Source organism: Ceratotherium simum, chromosome 10 (assembly GCF_057802395.1).
Source record: "Ceratotherium simum simum isolate JZ-2026a chromosome 10, ASM5780239v1, whole genome shotgun sequence".
Taxonomy (NCBI): domain Eukaryota; kingdom Metazoa; phylum Chordata; class Mammalia; order Perissodactyla; family Rhinocerotidae; genus Ceratotherium; species Ceratotherium simum.
The window spans coordinates 1,302,019-1,322,262 of record NC_141909.1 but is presented as its reverse complement, the minus strand read 5'-3'; the positions used below and the strand labels follow the sequence as shown (position 1 = coordinate 1,322,262).

General features: G+C 50.1%; 1 protein-coding gene across 8 annotated transcripts in view; it reads left to right on the top strand.

The window, feature by feature from the left end:
- Positions 1-20,244, top strand: part of ATP11A (ATPase phospholipid transporting 11A) — a 167,538-nt gene that overhangs the window by 67,031 nt on the left and 80,263 nt on the right. For all 8 annotated transcript variants that reach the window (XM_087435832.1, XM_087435833.1, XM_087435838.1 and 5 more), the window contains exon 2: positions 16,773-16,895. In XM_087435832.1, the coding sequence (XP_087291958.1) occupies positions 16,773-16,895 (123 nt within the window). The remainder of the gene's footprint in view (positions 1-16,772; positions 16,896-20,244) is intronic.

Below are 20,244 nucleotides of genomic sequence, written 5' to 3'. Positions count from 1 at the left end.
AACATTGTGAAATTTTTGGTTGTACACTCTTGTTTGTCGATCACCATATACATGTCTCCTTCCACCCCTTGTGCCCACCCCCTACCCCCATTGCCCATGGTAACCACAATACAGTTTTATCCATGTGTTGGTTTATATTCCACATATGAGTGAGGTCATACTGTGTTTGTCTTTCTCTGTCTGGCTTATTTCACTTAACATAATACTCTCCAGGTCCATCCATGTTGTTGCAAATGGGACGATTTTGTCTTTTTTTATGGCTGAGTAGTATTCCATTGTATATATACACCACATTTTCTTGATCCAATCATCAGTCGAGGGACACTTAGGTTGCTTCCACTTCTTGGCTGTAGTGAATAATGCTGCAGTAAATAGGGGTGCATAAGCCTCTTTGGATTGTTGATTTCAGGTTCGTTGGATAGATTCCCAGTAGTGGGATGGCTGGATCATAGGGTATTTCTATTTTTAATTCTTTGAGGAATCTCCATACCGTTTTCCATAGAGGCTGCACCAGTTTGCATTCCCACCAGCTGTGTATGAGGGTTCCTGATTCTCCACATCCTCTCCAACATTTGTTGTTTTTTGTCTTGGTGATTATAGCCATTCTGATGGGCGTGAGGTGATATCTTAGTGTAGTTTTGATTTGCATTTCCCTGATGATTAGTGATGTTGAACATCTTTTCATGTGCCTATTGGCCATCTGTACATATTCTTTGGAGAAGTGTCTATTCATTTCCTCTGCCCATTTTTGGATCGGGTTGTTTGTTTTTTTGTTGTTCAGTTGTGTGAGTTCTTTATATATTGTGGAGATTAACCCCTTGTCAGGTATGTGTTTTGCAAATATTTTCTCCCAGCTGGTTGGTTGTAGAATTTATGTTTTTATTTCAATTCTGGACCTAGTAAATTACGGCTTAGGTCAGCTGACATTTAACGTGTTCCAGATGGTCAGTGTTTCCAAAAGAAGTGGACTGTCACCGGTGCTCTTGTGATCCAAATGGTTTTATGTTTAAAAGTATGTTCATGGCAGAAAAAAGCCACTGAGAGCCTTGTAAAAACCCAGATTAGTCTGGGAAGGAAAACCAGTCCTTCCCATTGATGATGGGGAGAGTGGGGAGAGTCCTCTGCTCCAGCGGACACCAGGGGCTCAGGTCCACTGAGAACAGAAGGGAGGCACACACCTGGGTGTCTGCCTCACATGGAGGCCACAAAGCCTCGAGGTCCAGACCCTGCTCACTGGGCACCTGGAAGGCCGGTGATTCATGGCAGTGAGCTTGGATCTTGTTACATAGTTTAAACATGGAGGTTCCATGTATGGAGCATTATTTTAATTACTGCACCTGAGTGGGGCTCCCGAAAGCAGGAGTGAAGACCACCAGGGCGCAGACAGACATGTGGGGTGCGGCTGGGGGACGAGGAGCCAGCGCCACCGTCGTCCACGTCGGGAGAAGGCTGGAGCTGCTGTGAAACAAGAGCCAGAACAGTGCCTGTTTTTAGAAACACCAAAGCCCTCTATTACCTTCTTACCCATCAAGCAAGAAATGTTGTTTCTTAAATATAAACAGACACCAGAACCAGCATTGCCTTGTCATCTGATCCCTGTAAACTTGAAAGATGGTCGTTAGGAGGAACCACTGCTACAAAGATCAATCTGGTCATTTGAGGCTGGATTACATGCTGTGTTCCTGGCCCACAGTGTAATTCAGCTAATAGGTTTTGTCTGTTTCAGCTGAAATTCAAAACTTCCATTAGGCGACTAACACTGGCTCAAACTGATTTTCAGAATATTTTGAAAACCTCCTTTGTCCTTGTCTGCTTTCTAATGTTAGCACTCAGCAGCCCTCCCCAGATCCTGACGAAGGTGATGGCAGAGTTGGTGAAGGCATGAGCCTCTGCCCAAACTTGGTACTTTTGGTAATCCAGCTGTTTTCTGGTTGAATTCTGAATTTGTAGCATCTTGTCCTTGCTGGTGTGGCAGAGCAGGGAGGATGTCTGCGCTAGAGATGCCCGTGAGAGCCACTCCCTCCTCCTGACTGTCCAGCTCCGCAGTTCAGGGGGGAGAGTGGCGGTTACATCTGAAATAATTGGTCCTTGTGTGGCCTGAAATCCAGCATTTTCCTTGGTTTACATCCAGGTTGTGGGGCTGCGGTGGTTCTCCAGCTGGGGGTCCCGTTGTACTGCAGGCGTAATCTCTCCTTTCCAAGTTTCTAACTGTTGTCATGCAGAGTCCGCTGGAAACGCATTGAACTCAGTTTTGTCCATTAGGAAATGCTATATATTAAAAACTGAACCTTGAAAATGTTTTTTTTTTTCCCTAAAATGGAGAGAATCCTGCATTCTGGTGAATTCCGTGCCTCCCTGGTGAGCGGGTGGGAAGCTGGAAGGCAAACACTCAGTAGATGTGGTGGCGCCACACTGACGTGGAGGAGGGCAGCCGTCCTGACGCAGACGCAGCTGGGGAGCGGTGTTTGGAACGCCAAAAATCTGTGGGAAGACAGCCAACCAAAGCTTTATTGAGATGTAACTTATATATCTTAAAACTTGCATGTTTAAAGAGTACAATTCAGTGGTTCTTAGTACATTTACCAAGTTATGGAACCATCACCATAATCTAATTTTAAAACAATTTCATCACCCCAAATGAAACCCATACCCATTAGCCATCACTCCCCCACAGTCCCTGGCAGCCACGAACCTGCTCTCGGTCTCTGGATTTGCCTGTTCTGGACGTTTCCTATAAATGGAATCACACAGATTCTGGACCTTTGTGCCGGCTTCTTCCCCTTGGCCAGGGCTCGGTGTGCGTCCCCTGATGGGTGTCGACTTTGAGCATCTTTGCACATGCTGTTGGCCATTTGTAGATCTTTGGAGAAATGTCTGCTCGGATCCTTGTTATTCGTCTTTGTTGAGTTGTCTTGATTGAGTCCTGATGGTCCTTTACTTCTCCCAGGTACCAATCCCTTAATAGGCACGTGATTAGCGAGTATTTTTGTGGGGGAACCCCGGGACCTTTCACGTAGCCGTGGGGGCCCACAGGCGAAGGCTTGACTCACGTTCACCGAGGTCTCGGCAGAACGTCCTGTAATCCCCAGGCACATGAGGCCTGTGCGCCGTGCTCTGAGGCCCTCTCCCACCCCTCCCTGCGCCCCAGGGAGCGTGTCGGCACAGTTCCTCATCATCTCCTGGGTTCTGATGAGGTGGGGGCTCCGCCCGCTCCCCACCCCAGAATAAAGCTGTGGGCTGTGACCCACTTTGCTGCCCTCTGGAATTGCCCTGAGCAGCCGGTCCCCCACGGGTGCATGGCGGGCATCCACCTGCAGTTCTGGGTCAGTTTACTTCCGGCTTCACCTGAGGCGGAGGAGGCCATCGGCGCTCTGTACCTTGGGCCTCATGCCGTTAGTTAACTGAGCCCACTATGCGCTGCTTTCCTCCTCCCACCCAGAGTCTCTGCGTCCGGAGCCTTGTGGGGTCCTCTGGCTCCGTGCCCGGCTAGAGCAGGTGACCAGCAAGTTCTGGTCTCTCCCTCCCCCTCTCCTGTGAACAACGAGCAGAGGTGTCCCCTGAGCTCCTGGTGACCAGGGTGCCTTGTAGGTTTAGCTCCTGCAGACCTGCTGGTGCATGTGGGATCCTCAAGAAGGCCTGGAGAGGGGCAGGTGGCACTGGGGGTTAACTAGTCCTTCTGCATCATCATCTGCAATCAGCCCGTAGTGGGAGTGAGTTATCGTTCACGTCCGCAGAGCCCTCCGGGTCATAGCTGCCCACATTAGGTATACTTGTGCAGTGGAGTCCACTTCTGAGGGTGACATGTGCTGGGATACAGCTGTGTCCCCTTTAGGGGCGTGTGAGGGTCCTACAGCCTCCTCCCAGTCCATGCTCCCTTGGGGGAGGCTTTACCGCCCCGGGGGCGAGAGGGAGGTTTCAGGGACCCTGGTGATGGGGCGACTGGAAACTTCGCAGCCACAGAGTGTGGGTTTCCGTCAGCTGGGGGCTCGGGCCAGGGCTGGAGTGAGCGGGTACAAGAGGTTTACAAGTTCTCTGATTGAGAGCATTTTCCGCAGTCTGTGCCAGACCAGCCTCCACAGATCACCCCGTTTCTTTCCTAGGTCAGCTCCTCTCTCTCCATCCCTGAAGAGAGATGTTCAGACAAAGCCAGAAACATGCCCCTTTCTCCTCTGTAGCTCTTACTAAAGCGTTTCTGCATCGCTCGGATCTCCGCGAGGGTGAAGGGGTGTGGGCTGAGCGCGTTTCAGAGACTTTTTTCCCCCGAAGTTGAGCCTCTGCCCTCTGACAGTGAACTTTTCCTACCTGTGTACATGTCAAAGCCAACGGGGTAGGAATAGTCTGTTGAGATTCCTGCCTGGTGTAGGGCCCCACTGTTGAGAGAAACGGGTCGGTAGGTTTATTTATTTTGACAGTTCGTAGATTTAAAATTAAATAGCTGAAACAACTCTGCATTTGTAGTTTGGACACATTGTCTGTTACTTGTCCGGCTCAGCAGCAGGATGTGAATACCCTTGAAATACTGAGATTTGTAGAGTGTTGATAGCGTCTGTTGGGAAGATGTAACTAATTTTCCTCATGGCAGATTAGGCGGATGGGAGGAACGTGAGAAAAAGCAGATTCTCAGAGGCAGTGCTCGCCTGGTCATTCCTCCCTGCTGCCCTTTGAAGACAGCCTAGACCCCCTTCCGGCCCCCAGAGAGGACGAGCATGTCCAGGACTTGCCAAGGGTCTCGGGCATCCGTGCAATGCCTGGTACAAAGCACAGGGCGCTACAGTCCCAGGGGATTCATTTTTTAACAGAACTTTTATCAAAGCTAATTTCACTTGGGTCTGGCTCTAGGATTTCCCTTTGCTTTTAAAACCTCCTGGCACCCACGAGGTTTCGTATGTGGTCTGTTGTGAAACTAGAAGTCAGACGTCGTAATCCAGGTGTCTGGGCCTCTGGGCTCAGGCGGGAGGAGACCACAGCAGTTCCGAGTGATGCCAGTGGAATAGAGCTGTCTAGTCTCTCGTTTATCGTATTTTGGAGAAGTGGGAGATGGTGATACTTTGGGAGAAAGTAGACCCTCTTCCAGAAATTATTTCAATCGAGGGCTCTTAGGGAGGCTGACATTCTGATCTGTAATGGCAGACATAGGGTTGCCTGGACCCCTCTCACAAAATCCTAACCCCCAGAGGATGGGGCAGATGACGTGAACGGTCTCTTCCAAACCACAGGTCACCGCTCACTGAGCAGTGAGCCAACGTCGAGAACACGGAATAGGAGATGTGAGAGAGCAGCGTCTAAGCGGGTTTCGTCTTCTGTGTTTATGTGTATACACTGGTCGTGGTTGATTCAAAATGTACCAAAATGTATTGCTTACCCCATAGAGTTTGAAAATCACTGGATTTCTGGATGAGGTCTAAGTGAATGTTCTTTTCTCTTTAGTTAAAGTTTTTTCTTGCCTCGACCCCATGTCTGTCAGACGGCCAAATGGCATTCAGCTCTGCTAAATCTGAAGAGCTTGAGTGGTATGCGAGGCCGGCATGATGAACAGCCACTTTGTCTCCTTGTCTCCTTCTGTTTCATGAGCTGCAGAGCAGCAAGGAATGCCGGGGGCCAGGATTTGAGCGTTTCGAGGGTTCTGCTCTTCACTGCGGGGGAGCACCAGGCGTGCAGGTCCTCGAGTGTCCCTGGGATCAGAACTCTGAGAAGATCCGAGTGTCCCTCCAGGACGTATCTTTGTGTACTTTGGATTAGAGACCTAACTGAACGGTCTGTGTGACTCAGTTTCTCAGTCCACAACTTGTATCAAGGCCAGGTTCTTGTCTTGTGTGCAAAGTGCCCTTGGGCAGGTCGTGGAACCTCTGAGTTTTCATTTTTTAAATCCTGGAGGATTGTTATGAAATGGAGATGGTTATGGAAAAGCTCTTGGTGGTGGTATATTCTTTTCCAGTGTTGTTATTATACTATTGATTTGAAGGATGCACACCCGTGATCCATGCTAAGAGGTGGTAAATGTGTAAGATCACCCCACTGTGGAATGAAACGTGTTAACTCCCCTTGTTGGTGGCGCGGAGGAGCCCTGTGGTGGGACGGAGGCCGAGTCAGAAGTGAGCTGACTCCCATCAGCTACTACCAGGGCTGCTCTGGGCTGCCTGCCCTGAGATGCATAGTTGGCATGGCGTGGACCACAGGGCCCCTTCCGGCCTTGGAATTCTGTGACGTCCCTACATTTCATTCACGGGACAAACAAGTCTGACGTGATTGTATTAGGATCCTCTTGGAATTATTTGCTGTTCATGATTCTTTGTCTAGAATGAGGGGTTTGTGTGGGCGGGGCTTGTGTTTGAAGATGTCCCGTTTCTTAGCTCTCCTCAGGAAAGAGGAATCACAGGAGGCTTCTCCTCGTCGGGCTGTGTGACTGGGTGGGTCTCCGTTGTTTAAGGTGTTTGGATACTCGAGGTTTGAGGCTGACAGGAGAAAGTGAAGGGTGATAGCTGCACTTCCCAACCACAGAAGAAAGGTTGGTGAGAAAGGGCCTGTTTGGTTGTCGTCCAGTCTTTTAAAAGAGCCTGGCCTGAGTCCTTTACATCACTTGCCGTCCCGAGGTTAGTGTGTATTTCAGAGCTGGGTTTGCATCTTTCTCAGCATGCTTTTCTCTGAGGGGGTGGCTGTGCCCGCCTTTCAGTCTGTAATTAAATCCGCTTTCTCGAACTTTGAGCAGAGTTGCTGGAGGAAGGAACTGTCTACAACTTGTGTGAGATTATAGTTACACTGCGGATTCCGGCCCCAGTGGAGGAAGAACAACTAACACACCCAAAGTAGGAAGTTAACTCCAATTTGGAAAATTCAGAGATCAAAGCGTTTGCCTTCTCAGAAGCAGAGGCTTTATGGTTCTTTCCTGGGGCCCTGTGTTAGGGAGAGAATCGAGGCCTAACGACGTCAGCTCCTGTGTCCTGAGAAGGACTTGCCTGGAGCTGAGAATACCTGGGGCAGGTGTGACCTCAGCAGCTGCCAGGTGGAGGTGAGCCGTGCAGGGCCCTGCCCACTGTCACTGTCACCATCGGGTGAACTTGTGGATGAACTGGGCGCAAAGCTTTTATCATCGACCTGAGATCTAGGAGGGAGCGATGAAGGGAAGCCGTAACATTTGTCAGAAAGATGCCAAATTGTATCCTTTTTTTTTTTCACTTTTTTTCTTATAGTTTCTTTGATTTGGCAGGGTGATGTCAGCTGTTGAAATGGTTCTGGTTTTGATGTTTTCTGGAACATTCCTAGTCCTGCTTATATGGGCTGCACCGGAGAGTTTGTGGGAGTTTCAGGCGAACCCTAAATCGGATTATTCACATCCCAGGACTATACTCCCACTTCATTTAGTGTCAGCATTTCAAATTACGGAATATCCCCCCCCATTAAAAGATAATTTTCAAAAAATTTTCTCCATGATTCTCATGCAGATGTAAATGAACACGTGTTTAAGATTTTATTTTACTCACAGTAAGGGAACCAGATGTTATAACTGTTTCAAAGGAAAAGTCAAAACAAATTTATATGGAGTAAAGGCAAGTTGAAACAAATGTGCAACTATTTATGGAGCTGATGTTTGTGCCAGGGAGAGAAGTCCAAGGAGCATCTGCTGGCTGGACAGGCTTGACCTGTCTGTGAGAAGGACTGTGTCCCAGTGCCCTGCCCGGTAGAGCTGTCTGGTGGCTGAGAGACCTGTGGAGAGCGTGCTGTACGCAGACAGTCCGCACGTCTCCATGGAGAATCTCTGCGGAGCGCGGTTTTCCCTCCTCCCCCTCCTCAGTGGGTGCTGGAAAGAGACAGCACTTTCCAGTGTGTGTCCAGCGGTATGCTTTCTACTGGTGACACAGAAGTGGGTTTGAGGGAAAGCGGGCGTCTACTCCTGACAGCCTAATGTGGGTTTGGTGGCCCAGCTGTGAGAACGTTTATTCTCCTAGGGATAACCGTCTCCAGGAATGGCCCGGCCCCTAAGGCGGGTTAGGTGGACGATATTTTTCTCCCTCTACTTGCTCACTGCCCAAAATTTTAAAAAGAGGGAGGAGGTGAGTACTTTCAAATGGCTTATTAAAAATTTACATTTTTGATTTATTTCTGAAAAAAATTCATCTGGTACAAACATGGCAAAAATGTGAACATTTGTTAAATCCAGATGGTTCGTTGCTATACTCTGTAGTGTTCTGTGTGTTTGAATTATTTCATAATGTTTGAAAAGTCATCCCCCCAATGTGAATGAAAGTCTGTGGAGAAGCATAGAGTCCTCGGAGATGAGGCACAAGGGCCAGACCAGACCGGACAGTGAGCTCCGACCCACAGCTCTGCAGCCACCACCCCAGAAAGGTCAGGGTTCGTCACTGACACCCATGTTTTGCCCCCGTTCCCACTTGGGACCAGCCGGAGATCCAGATTTGCTCCCGGACCCCCAGGAAGCTCTGCTTTCCTTCCACCACCAGTGTCCTGGCCCTCCTGCTGTGGGGCCTTGTCGGTCGTGGTGGCGCCCACTCCCGGCCAGCTCTGCATGAAGGGCCCTTTCTTCTTATCCAGGGTCGTCCTTTGCTTCCACGGGGTTCGTGGTGAAGTCTGTTTTGTGCATCTGTGTAAGGCGGCCTTTCTGGCTTTTCTGTCATAACCTCGTGCACATTCCTGCAGTCCCGCCAGTGCTCTCGAGGAAGTAAGAACAGAACAGCGTCTGGGTCCTTCCTCTGTTCACCGGGATTAAGCACTTAGTCCCGGTGGAGTCCTCAGTGCCCTGGCTCTGCCTGTCTCTCGGAATTGCTGCTCCGCTCCTGTGAGTGCTCTGTGATCAGTTGTGGGCAGTCCCATGGTCGTCTAGACTAGTTATCAGCAGTCGTTTTTTAACAAGCTGCTTGACACTGAACGTTGTTTAAGCCATAGTGCTGGTTGACCGTTTGTGACGTTTTCCTACTGTGTGCCAGGCCTCGGAGGGGTGGGTCTTGGTTTGGTATTACTCTTGGTGAATGGGAGGTTCTTCCGATGTCTGTTTACAGAGAGCAGATCAGTCAAGTGACTTGGAGGCTGAGCAGTTTGGAGCTGGCGCAGGGGTCCGGGAGCAGGAATTAATATATATTAACTGACACTTCCAAGCCCCCCCCTGCCCCTCCCCCCCCGGAGCACTACGCTGCTGAGCATGTGAAACCGAGCCCCTGAGCAGAGGGACTGGGGGTCTCAGAGCGTCACCCTCGTTAACCCTTCTCTTTGACTCCGAACGTTCCCTCAGCCGCCAACACGAGCCCTGTACCTGTCAGAGACAGCAGTGGGTCAGCTCCGATGTCAGAGATATCTTAGAAAAATAGGATTAAGGGAAGAGGCCGTGAGGACCTCAGATAGCTGTGTCACAGTGGTTTATGGTGATGTTTTCTCCAGGGCTCCTGTGTGATGGAATTGCAGCTATCCTTTCTCAGACCCCTAGAGGAGACATGGAAGGAAGACATCCTCTTCCTCCTCCTCCTCGGCCCCTCTGTGCTCAGGAACCACACCCTCTACTCTTCATGGGGGGCTTTCCAACCGCCTCCCCTCAGCCCTTCCAGCCAGCCTTTCTCCTCCCCCTTCAGACGTGGATTCCTCCAGGAGGTCTTCCCTGGCCCCTCCACTGGGACCCTGATGCTGGCCCCGCAAGAAGGCAGGACAGCAGGACAGAGCTGTGTCCCAGAGCTTTTGCCTGTGAGGCTCTCTGGGGTCCATTTTCCTGTCCCCCCAATCCTTTGGCACTCCTTTCTGTTTTCTCTTTTACAATCTTTTCTGTGAATCATGGAAATGAAATTGGCATATTTAGCATCACCCCCCAACACACGCACACCTTTTGCAAAAATGTGTTTTTCTGATGGGCAAGTGAACAGGTGTGAAGTGGATGGAGAGCTCACTTGGAGGCCTGAGGAGACCTTGTGTCAACCTAGTTGTGCCTCTAATTAGCGATGTGAGCTTTGGCACGACATGGCATGACGCAGGTTCCCTGAGCTCATTCTGTGAAATGAGGTGGTCCAGCTTAGTAGCTTCCCAGGTCCCTGAAAACTCTGTCCTTCATCTAGTTCTGCTACGTCAGGAATGTAAATAGGACCCTGTCAAAGCCTAGTGTTTTCAGAGTTAGACTAAAAAGCCACTGATTTAGCTAATAACGCATCCTTCTTTTTCACTGAGGTAATTTATCATTGCTTGTGGGTTAATTGATTAAAAGAACTATTGACTATGGCCGTGAGGTCTTTTGTTTGAGATTCTACCTGGTTATGTCTGTCCCTTGGTGGATTTTTCACTTCCTAAAAGATTTTAGGAAGAGCTCTGTGCTTAAGTTTCTAGAAATTACACAGAAGACTGAAAAGGGGAAACAGTTTGGACACCTCCCTCTAAAAAAATAAAGAAGAAAAGCGCGGGAGTCACTGAACCAAAGGCAAGCTGAAAATGAGAGGAATTATCGAATGGTAGTCGTTCAAGTGAATCATGTGATCTTTTGTTGTAAACATTACCCATTACACTCCTAGAATGAGGAGTAACTATCTCATGTGCAGATGCCTGTCATGTAAGGAAAGTTATTTATAGTATTTTTATTGAGGTATAACTCACATACTATAAAGTTCACCCTTTTAAAGTATACGATTCATTGGTTTCAGTTGGAATATATTCACAGAGTTGTGCAGCCATCACCACCCTCAAATCCCGAAAATTTTCATCACCCCAGAAAGAAACCATTAGCAGTCGCTGGCCCAGCCCTTGGCAGACACCATCTCTGTGGCTTGACCTGTCCTGGACGCTGCACGGGAGTGGAGTCGTACAACATGTGGCCTTCGTTTCTGGCTTCTTTCACTTACATGTGTTTTCAGGGCTCCTCCATGTTGTAGTTTGTGTCCTTTTCATGGCTCACTAGTACTCCCTTGTAAGGGATGGACCATACTTTGTCCTTTCATCAGTTGATAGATTTTTGGGTTGTTCTCACCTTTTGGCTGTTATAAATAATACTGCTGTGAACGTGCACGTGCATGTCTTTATATGGACATATGTTTTCACTTCTCTTGGGTGTGTACCTAGGAGTAGAATTATCGGGTCCTATGGTCTTTCTGTGCTTAACTTTTTGAGGAACCACCAGACTGTTTTCTAAAGCAGCTATGTCATTTTACATTCTTTTTTTTTTTTTTATAATTTTATTTATTTATTTTTTCCCCCCAAAGCCCCAGCAGATAGTTGCATGCCATAGCTGCACATCCCTCCAGTTGGTGTACGTGGGACCCGGCCTCAGCATGGCTGGAGAAGCGGTGCGTCGGTGCGCGCCCGGGATCCGAACCCGGGCCGCCAGCAGCGGAGCGCGCGCACTTAACCGCCAAGCCACGGACCGGCCCTCATTTTACATTCTCACTAGCAATGTTTGAGGGTTCTGATTTCCCCACATCCTCCCCAACGCGTGTTATGACAGCCATTCTGGTGAGTGGGAAGTGGTGTCTCCTTGTGGTTTTGATTTGCATTTCTTCACCGACGAATGATGTTGAACCTGTGCGCTCTGTTAAATAACAGTGTGTCTGAATTTTTGTTTTAGTAGTCTGGACTGACTGGACATTAGATTCTTCAGTAATTTTGACCGTTTCACGGTTGATTGCTTCATCCAGGTCAGAAGTAGAGGAAGGAGGGTTTGTTGTATTCACGTATGCTGTCTATCGACAGATGTCACATCTGCAGTGCTCTGGTTTTAATGCACCATTTCTGTGTAAAAGAATCCATTTACACAATGAGTAGGAGTTTAAGAATTCATTAGTATCATGTAATCTGCTAAAATGAACTATACCATCGGCCCATATCTTTTCAGATTTGTGATAAATTTACTGCATGTGTTGGCAAACTGATCATATTTGTAGTGTTTTCTACACTACGGAACAGAAGTGGAAGTTTTTATTTCCGGCTCATTCGGCTCATTAGGTCAGAACTAGTGAGTCATCTTACATGTGCGTAGATATGTTCATTTGTTTCATCACTCCAAGATGACGGCATTGTTAGTGATCCTTATCTATGCATGGACACATAGGGGATTGCAAGAGCTGAGCCCCCAGCATGTGTGGGGCCTGCCTTCCATCCCTGGTCTCGCTCACCGCTCCGTGAGTCTTCCTTGTTTGTGGTTCTTCTCCCAGCCTCACGTTCTTCCTGGAACGTCTTCCATGGAAGATGTTGCCCACCTGGACCACACTCTCTGCCAGGCTCACTGACGTCACGGTTTTCCCGCCAGCCGTTGTTTTTCTGGTGGTTCCCTCTTGTTTCTGTACGTGACCGTGTCATTCATGTAAAAATAAGAAGATAGACTCCTTGGGTTCTTGTCTTTCTTCCTCTGAACGTGTTTGGTCTGGGGGTTTGGGAGCTTTCGAGGCCGCTGCAGCCTCAGTGTGTGTGCTTGTGAGCTGAGCTCGTGCTCAGGGTGTGTTCCTCACAAGCCGAGGGCTGTCTGGGTGTTCCCTGTTCAGTGGGAGCCTCCACCACTCCTCTGGGAACAGCTCGGGCTGTTGATGGGAAACATTGCATCTTAGAGGCACTCGAGTGCTCAGCCTCACCCTCACAGTGTGGGTTTGAACTTTAGGTTGCAGCTTGATGCCAGTCTCCTCGCCTTCTTGATGAGGTCTGGACCACGGGGTTGTAGTCGTTAGGGAGCCTGCTAGCTGAGGAGGACCATTCAGTGCCTGGTTTAGCCTCACACTGCTGATGAACGTCTCTGGCCATCTTCAGGGTTCTGAGGGCGTAAGGCATAGAGCGCTTGTTGGGCAGTGTCACCGTCCTGTCTAAGATGAGTACCTAGAGAGAGAGGCTGCTGTCTCTATTTCCTGCCCTTGGGAGATGCGTGATGACCTGCATTTTTGTTCCTAGAGCTCCGTGTGGCATAACTTCCCTTTCATCTGCACCATTGTTTGACAGTGGACTGTGTCACTGATAACTTGATTCAAGACTGGCGAGGTCAAGAAATTGCATAGTGGGCTAACAAGTTTGCTTTCATTGTTTGGTGTACAGAGAACCGGAGTCGAGAGCTAAGAGGGTTATAGGGCTTTTCTAGTCTAACCCCTTCACATCGCTGCTGACAGAATTCGACACAGAAATGTTGAGTTATTCGTCCACAGTCCCACAGCCAGTCCGCAGCAGGATGCACGCATGACTATGTAGGTGTCATTATAAACATGGTGGTTATAGCAGGTGTTCTCTGGAGTGTCCTGTGTGTTGTATTCTCTACACCTTTTGAACGTGTCATTTTAGCTTCTTAGAATTGAACATTTGTGCAGAGAACAGCAGGCAGAGCTCACCTTGTGCTAATCTGAAGCCAGAGTCGGTTCCTGCCTGTCAGTGTAAGATGTTCAACATCCCTGGTCACTGTGACCTCAGAAATTGTGACTCCTCTGTGTCACTCTTGGGCTCTGCTACGCTGACTAAGCCATGAGCAAAATCAGGTGGAAACGTGACTTCAACTCGTTTCAGGCACTCAGGCTGTAACTGTTCATAGAAGGCAGGAGCCATGAAGCAGCTCCTAGGTTGTTGCTTCCATTTTCATCCCTCAGGGAACAATTCATTAAAGAGAACAGTTTTAAAGATGGCTTCCTGTACGGGATTTAGCTCTCCCTGAGTGAGCACATGGTTCATCCCTAAATGACCTTTTTGTTGAGGTGATTAGACAAGTCCTGCTGCGTGTTGGTGTTCAGTTCATTCTCCCACCTCATCCCACAGGCAGGAGCAGCAATTCTGACTCGTGTTAGTTCAAGTGGCTCTGCGCCATTGAATTATTTCTGAGGTGTTAAATAATTACATTAAGACCAGTAAGTGTCTACTAGATGGTGTCAAGAATGTGAATTGGCCTTAATAAAATTCCTTCAGACTTTGCCTCCCTAGAGACAGGAGTTCTTTCTGTCCCTGGCGGGCAGCGGCTGGGAAGCACCAGCTCCCCTCTGGAGGGTGCCCCATGGTTTGGCTCGTAGGAAGATTCGAGTTTCCAGAGTCAGTATTGGGCTGAAAGCCAACTGCTGTCTTTGAACTTGAGGAGAAAAGTTTTCAGGATTTTCATTTTTGTATTAAAAATTATATTTTTATGCCTTTCTTTCTTTTTCTGGTTCATTTATCATGTATTCTTTTTTAATATAAGTTCCTGAATCCACAGAATGAGAAGCACCCTTTTGGCTGTGTTCTGAGAAATAAAGGGAGATCAGGGACTTGTTCTATTGTCTTAACTTTTCTATCCAGAGATTTACTTAGGAGGCTCTTGAGCAGGTTTGTTAAGTCAACATCCTTGAGTGGTGGCCTCACCCCAAGTGGGAAGGCAGCAGGGAGGCCGCTGTGGGGCGGGGAGACGGCTCTGCGGGGCAGGGCCTGTGCTTGCGGAGGGTGGCCTGGCCTTGGTGTCGCCTTGTGACTGAGAGCAGCAGGCTCCTCAGAGGGAGCGTGTCGCTAGTTCGTGCCAAGGAAGAAGCGCCCCAGTTGTGTATAGTGCTGGCAGGTGGCAGCCATGCCTCTTCTGTCCCAGGGATCCTGCACCTTTTCCTGTCCCTGCTGAGTGTCTCTGAGCACGGGCGGGGTCCTTGCCCTTAGTCTCCACGGCTGTCCTGCAGAGCTGAGCCCTAACACAGGGAAATGTAGGTGGGATTTACCAAGGACAGGTGCAGACATGTGGACAGTGTGCCCGGGGGACGCACGTGAAAAGACTTCTTACCCCCGAGAAGTTGATGGGTGAGCAAAGGTGGTAGTATCAGCAAAAAGAGAAGGCGAGCCAGGCTTACAGAAGTGCCGCACTGCTCGTGTTGCCCTGTGGGCGTCGAGGAGTGAGGGCCCTGAAGCCACAGAGGTGGGCACGTTGGTGGACGGGGTGGGACCTCCGTGGCTGGCACGCTGCCCTGGGCTTCGTTTCGTTGCCTCAGTTCATTCTTGAGCTCTGGGCAACGTTCTCTCACCACCCAGGGATGATAAGGCTACAGTTCAGGATCGACCCCTGAGCCGGATCTGTGACTCAGTGACCATGCTTTCGTCCTGTTTCCTCACTGACTTCCTCTTGAACTAAGATGTGTCCGTCCCCTTTAGCACTGTTTGTCATACCCAGACAGGCTGATGTCTTCAGAGTTGCTTCAGAAGAATTGGATGTGGGGCCTGGACCCGAGCTGGGGCTTCTAGTCTGAGGGGGCCCAGGACCCTGTGTGGGGCTGCTGGTCTGAGGGGGGCCCGGGACCCTGTGTGGGGCTGCTGGTCTGAGGGGGCCCAGGACCCTGTGCGGGGGCTGCTGGTCTGAGGGGGCCCGGGACCCTGTGCGGGGGCTGCTGGTCTGAGGGGGGCCCGGGACCCTGTGCGGGGCTGCTAGTCTGAGGGGGCCCGGGACCCTGTGCGGGGGCTGCTGGTCTGAGGGGGCCCGGGACCCTGTGCGGGGCTGCTAGTCTGAGGGGGCCCGGGACCCTGTGCGGGGCTGCTGGTCTGAGGGGGTCCCGGGACCCTGTGCGGGGCTGCTAGTCTGAGGGGGCCCCGGGACCCTGTGCGGGGGCTGCTGGTCTGAGGGGGGCCCGGGACCCTGTGCGGGGCTGCTGGTCTGAGGGGGCCTGGGACCCTGTGTGGGGCTCCTGGTCTGAGGGGGGCTCGGGACCCTGTGCGGGGCTGCTGGTCTGAGGGGGGCCCGGGACCCTGTGCGGGGCTGCTGGTCTGAGGGGGCCCAGGACCCTGTGCGGGGGCTGCTAGTCTGAGGGGGCCCAGGACCCTGTGCGGGGGCTGCTGGTCTGAGGGGACCCAGGACCCTGTTTGGGGCTGCTAGTCTGAGGGGGCCCAGGACCCTGAGCGGGGGCTGCTGGTCTGAGGCGGCCCGGGACCACGTGCTGGGGCTGCTGGTCTGAGGGAGCCCAGGACCCTGAGCTGGGGCTGCTGGTCTGAGGCGGCCCGGGACCACGTGCTGGGGCTGCTATACCAGGCTGCACTGGTCTCTCTTCAGTAGCTGAAGTGTTAGGCACCTTGCTGCCGACAGCAGTCTGGTTGGGTGTTTTTCAAAAATTCTTCTAAGAAAATAGGTGGGGATTTCCAGTCTGACAGGTAAAGAGCTTAGAAATCTTGACTCCCGTCCTCGCGACAGGAAGAAAGGAAAAAAACAATAAAATGTACCGCAGTAGAGAAAGTGGTGAGAGTGTTAGACGCTGGTGAGGTCTGCTGAGAAGGACCCTGCCCCTCAAGCCGACCAGCGGGGAGGGAAGGTTCTTCTGGTCAGGGGGCGTTCACGTCAGGCCTCGTGTGCAGGGCACTTGGAGTCACGCAGGATGAGTCAGAGCACATCTTCCCTTTCCAGGAAAGCCTGTGGCAGAGACGCCGGAAGTGGTTGAACCGTTCATTTTCTGTTCTGAACTCATGGTTTGACTCTCTTCTTTCATTGAAGACCTTTCCCAAAATTCCTAACCGTCCTTGTCTTTTCTCTGGGAAGCCTCGAGATGTTGCTGTTGTCTTCTGTTTTTATGTGACCCCCTGTGTTATTTCCGCTGGCAGTCAGCTTCTGAAGGCTCCCCGGGCTCTCTCTGGGAGTGCCAACAGCCTGCTAGCCTGCTCCTCGAAGAGCGGGGCAGGGATCTGAAGAACTTAGCCCTGAGGGCCGAGTAGGCTCAGGCGGCTCCAGGTTTGGCAGGAGGGGCCCAGCTCTTCCCCCGGGCCCTGTGCCCCTGTGAAACCTCCGAAGTCTCCAGCACAGGCTCCTGTCACTGTGGACAGGCATTGAACAAAGCCCCACTTCAGTGGGGGACTTGCGCCCCCACGGTCCGAGGCCCCGTGCTAACCCGCCCTGTTTCCCGCAGTGTGCTGGAGAAGAGAACTGGGTGGACAGTCGGACCATCTACGTGGGACACAGGGAGCCCCCGCCTGGTGCTGACGCCTACATTCCACAGAGGTACCCCGACAACAGAATAGTCTCCTCCAAGGTAACTTGGCCCTCTGCCTGTCTGTTAATTTCCTAACAGAACTCCTTTGGGGAGTACTAGAACTTTCTGACCGAGTTACCAGCACTGCTCCTGGAACTGCTGTCCAGCTGCTGTCCACTCTCCACTGAGGGCTGTGATTCTGCACGGGGCTTGTGCACTCCTTATTCCTCTGGGTGTCCCCAAAGCACTGTTAAGATTTGCCAAGATGTCACAGCACATTTCCTTCAGTTCTCTTTTAATAATATCGTGGATATAGTGTCAAATTTGAAGTCCCTGCTACTGCCCCTTACTGATTTGCTATCTGGCTGTGCACCAGTCGTGAACCCCCCCAGGCCAGAGTTTCCTCATCTGTGAAGTGGAGATGATGCTGTGTGCAACCACACTGAATACGTGTCAGAGTCTGTCAGTTAGGTGCAATCAGTGCAAAGAGGAAGAAGTATGGTTAGAGTGTCATCATTTAAATGAAGTGTCTTGTTTTCGTTGACTGGAAAGTGGGACTAGAGACAACCTTTACACAGTTGGAGAGAAACCGGTAAATGTCTTGAGAATAGGGTGGAGAATTTAGTAGCTGGCCTTGAACAAAAAGTACATGATGGCTTTCCAGATCATGGAGAACTTTCCCTTTAGCTGTATACACGTGTGTGTCCCCTTAGATGTATACACGCGTGTGTCCCCTTAGATGTGTACGCGCACGTCCTCTTAGATGTGTACGTGCGCGTCCCCTTAGATGTGTACACGCGCATCCCCTTAGATGTGTACGCGCGCGTGTCCCCTTAGATGTATACGCACGCGTCCCCTTAGATGTATACGTGCGCGTGTCCCCTTAGATGTATACACGCGTGTGTCCGCTTAGATGTATATGAGGCATGGACACATGCCTGGGTGCACTAGATGTGTAGATCTCTGATACTTCATCCACATATAGGTATCCAGGATGTGTAGACTGTGTGGTAGACCTACTTAATCCACACACGAGTGTGCTGGATGTGTAGACTGTGTGGTAGACCTACTTCATCTACACGTGGGTGTCAAAGATGTGTAGACTGTGTATTAGACCTACTTAATCCACACATGGGTATGCTGTACATCTAGCTCTGTGTGGTAGACCTGCTTAATTCTTCTATGAGCTATCAAAGAGTGCCCCATGTTTGTTAAGAAGACTTGAGAACAGAGAAGCTTCGCTTTTCAAGGCAGTTGTTTTTTAATGAATTATTTCATTTTAAAACTGCAATGTAAAATAATAATAATAGTTTTAATCTCCAGAAACACAACATGGGTAAGTAAATGGCTCATAAACAAAATCCCAACGGAATAAACATAGTCCGTGGTTGCCCAGATGTGATCAACGGAAGGAGAAGTAAACGGGAGGAACTGCATATCCAAAAACAGGTCTTTCAGGTAGCGACATTTATACATTTGACGCCGTCTCACATAAAGCTCACTAAAGATGATTTCTATGCAGATATGCACTCTGCCAAGCCACTAGCGTGCCCAAAAAAGAAAAACATCTCAAACATATTTCTTAAAAATTTACTCTTGTGCGTACCAATACATCAAGAAATGGGAAGAGCGCTAATAAACCTTAAGATATGCCAGGTGCGCACCTGTCCAGAGTCCGGGGTACAGGTGATGGGACAGGAAACCGCCCCACGCTGCCCAGTGTCTGGTTTGTGTAGGACATTTGTCAGAGGCACCTCGGCCACTGATACGTATCCCCTGGCAGCTGGGCTCTCCCTCCAGGGACAAAGCTTGGGCCTTGAAAGTCCCAGCCCCAGGCTCCTTCAGCTTGATAGGGAAAGTTCTCGATAGGGCCATGCAGAGGAAACTTCTGTAACCAAAGCACCTGGTTGATTGGCGCTGTCAAGGACCTTCTTGATGTGTTTGGTAGAATGTAACTGGAAGCTGAAGGATACTTTATTTATCATAAAAGCTTTGTCAGCGTTTTGAGGGAGATAACTGAAGGCAGTGATTTCTAAATCCCATTCCTGACCCCTTTGTTACCTGATTCAAGTTTCAGAGCCAATTTATTATTTTTATGTTTATTTTTTCTAAGTGCCCCATAGCCAGTAGCCAGCGATGAGTTTGAGATGCTTTGTCTCACCTTCTCGCTCTAGAAACCACCATCTGTTCTCTCCCTGCGGTGGCACCTTCTCGTCCCCAGCTGCCCTACATGAACCAGAGCCCCCAGAGCCTCCTTGGTTTCTGACAAAGGAAACCCTGTGCTGGGGAGGTCGTGAGGGTGGGTTTGGATACAGACTTGCAGGTTCCTGGGGGCCTTTTCAAAGCTGTTTCTCCTCAGGAAAGTTCCGTCGTTCCAGGAGGCTCTGGAGTAGGAAGAACTAAGAGAATTAAGTCAGCTTCTTTTCAGGAGGCAGATCAGGCTGATCCACCCAGAAGAAGGTCGAGTTCAACAGCCTTCATCTCAGGCCAGCGTGGAAAGGAGCCTGTGCTCTCAAATTCGTGCCTGTGCAGGGAGTGATCTTCATTCCTCAGAGAGGCAGGATCAGTGGCTTACTGTCAGTTCCAAGTGGATGATGGCGTGTAATTTTAGGAAAAATTACGTATAACACAACCTCTATTACTTGTCAGATTCGGTACGGAAGGGGCCCTCAGCAAGACGAGGACTTAGCATCTGAGCCAGTAGCGGGGTGGACAGGGGCATTGATTTAGATCACCTGACGTGGAAATCTAGAGCACAAAGTTGTTTTCATTTAGAAACACCTCAGGATGTGTGAAAAGTACCGTTTAATTTCTGTCTGTAGAAGTGCCGCTGTTGGTGAGCGGGGATTGGTCTGAGTCCCGTTTCCTTTTGGGGGAGACGCACTGGGCGGTGTCTGGCCTTGTCTACTGACCAGATGCGGTCCTGACCGTATGGCTGCCTGAGCTCCCCGTGCAGGCAGATGCTGGACTCAAGGGGACGATGGGGCACTCCTTCATCAATTTCATGGAATTGTACTTTTGAGCACAGAGTTCATGTGGCTCCCAGCTCTGCCCTCAGGACACCACAAAAGTAATATTAGGCTCGGCTGATACTGTCACTCCATACCTTTAAGAAAGCTGAATTACTTTTGGTTATTGAGAAGGGAAAATTACCAATCTACCAATAGTAGATACAGGGAGTGTTCCATGTCAATCACATCATCTAAGCTCTAAAACAACCCTGTGAGGCCACTCTTACTTACTATACCCAGCTTATTCCCGAAGACACTGAGCCTCAGAACAAAGCCAGTGAGCTGCCCCTTACCCACGTGTCTGACCCTGAGCCCGGCGCTCCCTCTGCAGTGCCAGCATTACCTCTTATGAGCCCATCATGATGCTCATCCATTTTCTAACATCAGTGATCAGGAAT